Source organism: Meles meles, chromosome 16 (genome assembly GCF_922984935.1).
Source record: "Meles meles chromosome 16, mMelMel3.1 paternal haplotype, whole genome shotgun sequence".
Lineage (NCBI taxonomy): Eukaryota > Metazoa > Chordata > Mammalia > Carnivora > Mustelidae > Meles > Meles meles.
This window is the reverse complement of record NC_060081.1, coordinates 60,084,636-60,094,200: the sequence shown is the minus strand read 5'-3', so window position 1 is coordinate 60,094,200 and position 9,565 is coordinate 60,084,636. Positions and strand designations below refer to the sequence as shown.

Genomic DNA, 9,565 nt, shown 5'->3' with positions numbered 1-9,565 from the left:
CTGCATTATTTCCTGGCATGGCATCAAATGAAGATGCGAGGCAACTGCTCCCAGTCCCAGTGTGCGTCCAGTCCCCACCACCGCCTGCTGCCTGCCCAATCCTTCTGATGCACCTTCAGATGATCTACGTGGCCTCCGGAAGGCAGTTGAGTTGTAACCCCAGTCTTGCTCACTTGGATCTGAGGCCCTCTGTACCTCCCATCTGTCTCACCAGCTAAGACCCTTCTACCCTGAGACCACCCCCAGCCTCCTGACGGTCCACTCACTCAAGCCCAGCAAGTTTCAAGGGAGAGGGTGCCCAGCTGCCACCCCCAAACATCTCTCTAGACCCACGGCCCCCAGGAGGCCCGACTCCAAGCCCCACAACTCCCATGGTGGTCACTCAGGAAACAGGATGACCAACCCAACATCTTTTATTAGGTCTAAACAAGGACTCCTGCATTCTTATACTGAGGCAGGAGTTCTTGGATTTTATATCGGGGTGTTGTGATGGCTTGGACGATCCTCAGTGGGGGCAGATATTTCCGGGATGCCATAAAAATGGAGTGACAAGGTTTAGTCTCCTTGTTGAGGCTACACAAATCCAGAATCAGAGACTTGGGGCTGCAGCTCCCTTTCTTCTTAGGCCGGATTGGGGTGAACGGCGGACGCTGGCGAGGCTTCACCAGCAGCCGCAGTAGGTCCTTCCGAAAGATATTCCAGCTGTTCTCCTGAAGGAACTTCCGGCACAAATCTTCGTCACTAAAGGTGAGGCACAGATGCTGAGTTTTCCCACACTGGCTCCTCCTGTCCCCCTGCCCCACCAGCCGTGTCTCCTGTCACTCTTCCAATTCCTAAACACAGTGTGTTCTGTCCCACCTAGGGTCCTCTTCCCAGACTCTTCTGCCTTCTCTCCCCTTCCCCACTTTCTTCCCCTAGAACTGCACTGTTCCGTGTAGTGGCCATGAGTCACACGTGGCCACTGAGTACCTGTGGTGGGGCCAGTCAGAATTAGAGATGTGCTGTGAGTTTAAAATACATACTAGATTTCAAAGAATTAGAGCAAAAACAAATGGAGAGATTGTCATTAATAATGTTTATGGTGGGGACACCTGGGTGGCTCAATGGATGACGCCTCTGCCTTCAGCTCGGGTCATGGTCTCAGGGTCCTGGGATCGAGTCCCACATCCGGCTCTCTGCTCAGCGGGGAGCCTGCTTCCCCCTCTCCCTCTGCCTGCCTCTCTGCCTACTTGTGATCTCTGTCTGTCAAATAAATAAATTTTAAAAAAATAATAATGTTTATGATGATTATGTGTTGAAATGATAATATTTGAGAAACACTGAATTCAATAAAATATATTTTAAAAATCAATTTCACTCATTTCTTTTTACTTCTTATAACGTGGATACCAAGAAGTTAAATTATATAGGTAACCATTTATCCATCAAGGAAATGTAAAGCAAAGCCACAATGAGATGCCCACTAGGATGGCTGTAATTAAAAACACAGATAAAAATGTGTTATGGGGGTGTCTGGGTAGCTCAGTCACTTAAGTGTCTGCCTTCAGCTCAGGTCATGACCCCAGGGTCCTGGGATCAAGTCCTGCATAGGGTTCCTTGCTCAATCGGGAGCCTGCTTCTCTTTCTGCCTGCCACTCCCTGCTTGTGCGCTCTCTCTCTCTGACAAATAAATAAAATCTTTTTAAAAATGTGTTATGAGGTGGAGATATTAAAATACAGGTTTTGGTACACTGCTGATGGGAAAGCAAACTGGTAAGAGTCCACCGGTTCCTCAAAAAGTTAAACAGGGTTAACTTACAACCTAGCAATTTTACTCCTAGGTATATGCCCGAGAGAAGTGGAAACCTATGTCCATGCAAAGCCTCACACGAGAATGTTCATAGCAGCGTTATTCATCGTAGCCAAAAAGTGGAAATAACCCAAACATCCATCCACTGACAAATGGATAAAGTGTGATATATACAGTATAGGAATGAAGTTGGGGTGCCTGGGTGGCTCAGTCGGCTAAGCGTTGATGCTTGGTTTCAGCTCAGGTCATGATCTCAGGGTTGTGAGATGGAGTTCCATGTTGGGCTCTGTACTCACTATGGAGTCTGCTTCATTTTCTCTCTCTTTCTCCCTTCCTCCCTCCTTCTCTCTCAAATAAATAAAATCTTAAAAAAAAAAAAAAAGGAATGAACTACATGGATAAAACTTAAAAACACTATGCTAAGAAGCCAGTTGCAAAAGACCACACATTGTATGATTCTATTTATATGAAACATCCTGAACAGGCAAATCTATGAAGGCAGAAAGTAGATTGGTGGCTGCCTTGGACTCTTGGTGCCCTGGCTTTACTCTCCCCCTCCCACCCCAACCAGCATGAGCACGGGAGTGTCGGGGAAAGTGAGGGAGGGGGAGTGGGCTCAGCACTCTGGCTTATTTCCTTCTGAGACCACAGCAAGGGAAGGCATGTTCCATTTCCCCTGACTTGCCTACGCTCTCACCTAAGGAAGCAAGCCTATTAAGTCACTAACAAATTAGAACATTCTTCTGGCAACATTATATTGACCAGGGCAGGGTCAACTTTGACCCAGAGAGATTGACTTAATAAAAAACCCAGAGGTCAGACAGACTCCTGGCTAGTCCCGTTGGTCCCAGTGGCACACCGAAGTCAGCTCCTCTGGGCTCAGCGGTGATTATGTGCACCCTCCTCGACCCCCTTGTTCAGCGACATCAAGTTGGTAGGTCAAAACTGGCCATGGTGGGAGTGTGTATACCACGGAAATCAGGACACCCTTCAAATCAGGCTTCCCTCCCACCCCCCTCTGAGAGAGCTGGTTATTAAACATTCACCAGCACACTACTAAATATCCTGCCTCCACTTTGAAAATTCCTCTAACTCCCTATTTCTTCCATTAAAAAGAGAAAGAGAGAGAGAGAGAGAATATCTAACTCTGACTTAGCACTAAAGTGCCCAGCACTTTATTTGTTAACCCATTTAATCCTTATAACTACCCATTTCACAAACATGGACACTGAGGTTTAAAGATACTACAGGACTCACCAAAACCTAGGAGGGGGCAAGCGTGTGATTACAGATTCTTAGGGGGCTTTTGGGGTGGGGGGACTCAGAGTCCAAGCTAAGACAGACAAGATTCTATGCCACCTCCTATGCTGATGGCCACACTGATTTCTAGTTAATTTTTTCACAAAACAGGGTCACTCTTCTAATGGCCTCAGCTCAGTGCAGGGGTTTCCGTTCCAATCTCTGCCTCACGTGAGCTCAAAGTTGCATCTGTCCCCACAGGCTGTAAGAACTTCAGCCCAGGATGGCCCCCCGGCCCGGCCCACCCCCACCCAGCAATCCCACACTAGATCACACTCTGTGCGTTGGCTTTTAGGCTCTCCTCCATTCTGGCCCTCGGAGATTTCCCTTCTCACCTGGGAACTCAGCCCCTGTGCTTTGCAGGGGGAGAGACGTCAGGTTCTCCAGCCCCTGGCATTCACAGGACAGGCATCACCGCCACCAACCTTGTGATCTTCAGGACGTCATGTCCTCTTTCCTGGGCTTGGCAGTCCTCAATTAAAACACGGAGGATTTGAGCTAGATAATGGATTTGTTTTATGTCTGCTTTAGCAGTCTAGGAACCATGAGTTCAACAGTGAATGAATAAGCCAGAATTCTATCCGTCAGCGCTGTGGATCAATGCAGTGAAGCGCTGACTGTGCAGCACAGATGCCAGGGGCTCAAGTGTCTGCCACCGTCAAGGCCACAGAAACCTCTTCTGAATTTCAGTTCAACAGCCATTAACTGACACCCATCATCTAAGGCTCCTGAAATCCCTTTAAAAAAAAAAAAAGATTTTATTTATTGATTTGAGAGAGAGAGAGAGCACAAGCAGCAGGGAGGGGCAGAGGGAAAGGGAGAAGCAGACTCCACCGAGCAAGGGACCCAGGGTGGGAGGTCCTTGGGGCTCAATCCCAGGACCATGAGATTATGATCTGAGCTGAAGGCAGACACTTAACCAACTGAGCAACCCAGGTTTCATGCAGGAGTTTAACATAGCCAGATCTAGGTTTTAGCAAGAGCACAGAAATGCTGAAAGGATCTAGTGGGGAGGAGGTGGAGGCAGGGGGCCCAGCGGTCTAGGCTGGAGGTCCCAAAGTGGGGATGGCAGCCTCATGTCATCTAGGGAGGTGAACAAGATCCACTGGGGTATGTGAAAAAAAATATAGGACTTCATTTATATTCCTCTTTATCTTAATCTTCTAAAGAATGTTGGTATGTCCATAACATATATTAGTACAGCAATATATGTACTTAATACTAATAATAACATGTTATTCCTATTTACATATATTCTAAGGGGTATATATGCAAACACTTTTTAGTAATAACAGTGTGAGATCAAAATAGTTTTGCAACCACTGGTCTGGTTAACTTTTACATAAAAAAAATGAAGTTTTTTTTTCACCTTATAGACATATTCACCTTGGAAGATTTGGAAACTAGGGAAAAGTAAAAATAAATCTTTATCAAATCTTTCAAGATAGATATTTTTTTAATTATAAAAGTAATATCATCATTACCAAACATTTGGAAAATAAAGGAAAAAAGCCCACTTGGAATGCCACTATCCTGACAATAACTTTTTCTTTAGGGGGATGGGGAGGGACAGAGGGAGGAGGAGAGAGAATCTTAAGCAGGCTCCATGCCCAGCATGGAAACCAGCACAGGGCTTGATCTCACAACCCCAAGATCATGACCTGAGCCGAAATCAAGAGTCAACACTCAACCAACTGAGCCATCCAGGTGCCCCCTGACAACAACTTTTAATAACTATTTCTTTTCGCCAAACTGTAGAGAGAACCCAAATGTCCATCAACTGATGAATGGATAAGGAAGATGTGACAGATACATAATGTAATATTACTCAGCCAGCAAAGAGAATGAAATCTTGCCTTTTGCAACAACGTGGATGGAGCTAGAGAGTATGACGTGACTGAGATAAGTCAGTGAGAGAAAGACAAGTACCACATGATCTCGCTCATATGTGGAATTTAAGAAAGAAAACAGATAAACATATGGGGGGGGAAGAAGAGAGAAAGAAACCATAAGAAACTCTTAAGATAGAGAACTGAGGATTGATAGAGGGAGGTGGGTGGGGGATGGGTTACACGGGTGATGGGTATTAAGGGCACTTGTGATGAATCACTGAATTCTACTCCAGAAACCGATATTGCTCTGTATGTTAACTAAGTAAAAAATTTAAATTAAAAAAAGTATCTTTTCTTCCTTCATTATAAAAGCAATGCATACACACTACAAGAACAATTAAATATGAGAGGTATATATAATGATAACCAGGAAATATCTTTTAGTTTTACCTTCCAGACAGAATAACTTACAAATTTGGCAACATCACAGTTTGTCAACACTTTAACTTATTTCCTTCTAGGTTTTTCTCTTGTGTTTTACAAAGGCATAGTCATAGTATATATACAGTTTTGCATCCTGTCCTTTTCATGAATCATTCTATTACCTATTTTACCCTCCTCCTACAGAACCATTAAACTTACAATTTTTTTAATGTAGCAATTATGTTCTAGCAAAGAAATGCACCACAATTCTAGGCTATCCCCTTAGTGTGACACGTTTGGGTAATGGTAGTAGTGGTTTTTCTATCAAGAATATGGCTGCTATGAACATCTCAGTACATGTAGCTTTTCCCATAACTAGATAAATTCACAGGTAGACCTTTACTTCAGAGGGCATAGCCGTTGCAACATAATACTAAATTTATTATCAAAAGGATTGAGATAATTTAAGGGGTACCAACAACTACTGGTTTCATTCCCCCTTTTCAGCACTAGGTATTAGCACTTTTTTTCTTTCTTTTACTAAAACAATAGGTGAAAATCTGTTTATTTGGTCTGGTGGGATGTATGCACATTTCCAGCACTGACCTGGGGTAGTTGACCTTGAGCCTGGACAACTTTTTTATTACCTCGCTGTCCATCAGTTCACAAAATTTTTCTTTCGTCACCCGTATCACCTCAGCTCCCAGGCTCACCAGGATCAAGGGCCGAATGTCAAGCTGGTTCTCCGGGAGGAGGATCTGGTGAAGACCCTGGGGAACAGAAAGTTCCAGAAGGTTTCAGCTCAGAGACTGTACACTTCTTCTTTTTTTTTTCTTAAGATTTTATTTATTTATTTGACAGAGAGAGAGAGATCACAAGTAGACAGAGAGGCGGGGAGAGAGGGGGAAGCAGGCTTCCTGCTGAGCAGAGAGCCTGATGTGGGGCTTGATCCCAGGACCCTGAGATCATGACCTGAGCCAAAGGCAGAGGCTTAACCCATTGAGCTACCCAGGTGCCCGAGACTATACGCTTCTACCAGCAGATTATCTAGATGGGAAGATGGGGAAAATGAGGGCCCAGGCAGAAGGTGAAGCCCTCTGGGGGTCACTCTGCAGGGGATGGGGAGAAGTCCAGGGCTTCTTCATGCTACACTTTTGACATCAAAGGCCTCCAGCTGCTGGAATTAGAAGAGCCTATAAGGAAAGCACACTGTCCGTGTCCTACCTCCACACAGGCTTTCCAAGAGTCACACTTGGGAAGACCCTCAGGGGGACAGTATTTCACAAGGTTTTCCCCAGGTCCAATCTTGATTCTTGTGCCAAGTAAACCCATTTTTCTCTTCCTCAAGACAGTGACAGAATTCCAATGGCGAGTCCTCCTTTCCTAATTCCTCCTTCTGCAGCCGCCACACCCTCCTTCATCCTTTCTGCAGGTTTTTGCTCGCGTGTCCCCACTGAACCTCAGTAACCTTCTTGGTCCCTCACAGACTTTGGGGGTCACTGGACCCTTCTCTGCACCTCAGTCACTCCTCTGGCTCCCTGGCCGTGATGACGACGACAATATGACAGCAATATTTGGGCATTTGCTCACCCCAGGCCCTCTTGGCCCTGCCGTAGGTACTGAGTTATTTGACATCATCCCAAACCCCCATGAGGTGGGTCCTACTATTATCCTCATTTTACAAAGGATGTTGCTAAGGCTGAGAACTCTGCCCAACATCACACAGTATGGAAGCAATAAAGCTAGGATTTGAGCCCAAGGGTTCTGTCTTCAGAGTCCATACTTTCAACCACTATACTCTGAGGAAACTGAGGCACAAAGAGGTTAAGGAACTTGCCCAAGGACAGAAAGAGGTGGAGGCAGGATTTGAAAGCAGCAATCTGTTCAGGGCCCCGCTGAGGGCAGCACTGACGCAGGTACCCTCATCCACCTGCAACCCATCCCACACACACCAGCCAGTCACAGCCCTTTGCTGACTGTGCCCTTGAAATACCTTCGAACAGCACGGAGGACAAACGAAAACTCATCATTGCGGCCCCAAGGTCTGAGCTAGCTCACCCTTGCCTGACTCTCCAGCCTGGCCTCACACTGCCGTACCGTGTTTACTCTGTTCCAGCCATGCTGCCCGCCCTCCCAGTCCCCCTTGACATGCCAAGCACCTTCTGGCTCACGCTTTGAGCCTACTCTTCCTCAGTCTGCAACATTCTTCCCCCAGGTCGCCCTGGCTTGTTCTTTTCACCACTCAGGTCTCAACTTAAAACATCACTTCCTCAGAGCCGGCTTCCTTGATTGCTCCATTTAAGAACCCTGCCCCACAACCCACCTTTCTCTTCCATTCCCAACAGCAATTTACACTGTTATGTGTTTGCTAATTCATCTTTCTATTGTCTGTCCCCAGACTAGGTCATCAACCCCATGAGGACAAGAAGGATGTCAGTTTCCTTGCCCACATTGGCATCTTAGGCCAGGGTTGGAGCACAGTAGATGCTCAAGAGCTATCCGCTGAATGAATGCAGATGGGGTCACAGAACATTCGAGTTAGCAGCTCACCCAGGTGAATTTCCACATTTTCTTTTGAGACCACACAGCTGTCTAATTAGAAGCAAAATGAAGATGAGGACCCCTTGACCTTGACCCCAATCTGTCATATCCCTTCTGCCCTGCCCATGGCTTCGGCATGCCCCATCTGAGACCTTGGTCTGCCTGTTCCCTGGAGAAGCTGGTTCCCCTACACCTCCTGGCTCAAAACAGAGGCTGTATTCCAGGCCCCAACCTCTGCTGTTTCAAAGACTGACCCAGCTTCACACTCCTGCTGCCCATATTAGGCAAATGGGATCTCCCAAGTGAATACAAGCACAGCTGTCACCATTCACTCTCCTACAAATGAAGCTAGGGCCTTGAAAGCAGGGAGAACAGAGACATTCAAGGCATTTTCATCAAGAGTCATACTAACACATACTTGGGGTTGGGGGGTCTTCTCTGGGCTGGGCCCTGCGTGATGAATGAGGCAGCTGGGTATTGGCTCAGAGGCCCCACCCAAAGCCTTCTAGGCCTTCCTAGAGAATCAAGGCCAAGGTCCCTATTCCAGCTCAGCAGGCCCTAAAGACAGGGACCCTGCTGTTCCCACTCCATACTGCACTGCCTCTGGGGCCGTCACCATCTGTCCAACCAGGCGATGCCTTTCCACCCTCTGGGGCCCTCATTCGGCTCCGGGTGCCCGGAACCCCCAGCTGCTCTGCCTGGAGGTGGGTGAGGCTGTGCTCAGGGTGTCAGGAGCCCCGTGCTCGGGGCTGAGCATCTTACCCGGAAGCACTAGCCACCCTGGAGGAAACGTGAGCGGTGAGTGGGCTGGAAGCCACACCACCTGGGGGCTGTCAAAAGGAACGTAGGAGATTTTGACTAAAGGAGAAAATAATTCACGGGGCTTTGGCACTGTGCCTGGCTCCAGAAATGCTGGATGAAAAGCAAAATGGGCATTCTTTAAATATCTAAGGGGCCATCATGTGGCTAGGAAGCTGATTTCTTCTGTTTTGTTCCGCGGAGGCCAGGGGAGTTTAGGGGAAGAGCTAGTTAAAAGTTGCAGGAGGCAGATTTTGCTGAAAAAGGAAGAGCTTTCTGAGAGTTTGGAAAAATTCCAGCAGCCTTGAGGGAGGGTTGTGCTGGGGGGCTGGGGCTCCCACCTAGTACTGCGCTGGGAAGGCTCCCAGTCCCATGGGGCAGGAGCATGAAGAGCCCGCCGCGACAGGGGGTGACAGTCATGTACCCTGGAGATACTGTCACTGAGGAACATCGGTAAGGGCATGGCGAGGGAGCCACTATCTGGACTATGACAACCATACACAATGATGACCACACGGGGGACTTCAAAAGACAGCCCCTCCCCGGGGCAGGCGGAGACCCACCTGCTGCCCAGCTCCCACAGTGATGAACTCATGGTCCAACTTGTTTCATCCATGCATTCCCCACCCAGCTAACTAACTACTAGATTTTTTTTTTTTTTTAAGTAGGCTCCACACCCAGCATGGAGCCCAATGTGGGACTTGAACTCACAACCCTGAGATCAAGACCTGAGCTTAGATCAAGAATTGAACATCTCGGGGCGCCTGGGTGGCTCAGCGGGTTAAAGCCTCTGCCTTCAGCTCAGGTCATGATCCCAGGGTCCTGGGATCGAGCCCTGCATAGGGCTCTCTGCTTGGCTGGGAGCCTGCTTCCTCCTCTCTCT

General features: G+C 47.5%; 1 protein-coding gene across 2 annotated transcripts in view; it reads right to left on the bottom strand.

The window, feature by feature from the left end:
- Positions 1–422: 422 nt before the first annotated feature.
- Positions 423–9,565, bottom strand: part of CNBD2 (cyclic nucleotide binding domain containing 2) — a 45,605-nt gene continuing 36,462 nt past the window's right edge. The window contains exons 11-12 of one of the 2 annotated variants that reach the window (XM_045981744.1): positions 5,950–6,113; positions 423–741 (exon numbers count right to left, since the gene is read on the bottom strand). In XM_045981744.1, the coding sequence (XP_045837700.1) occupies positions 423–741; positions 5,950–6,113 (483 nt within the window). The remainder of the gene's footprint in view (positions 742–5,949; positions 6,114–9,565) is intronic. The other variant, XM_045981745.1, reaches the window with a different exon arrangement.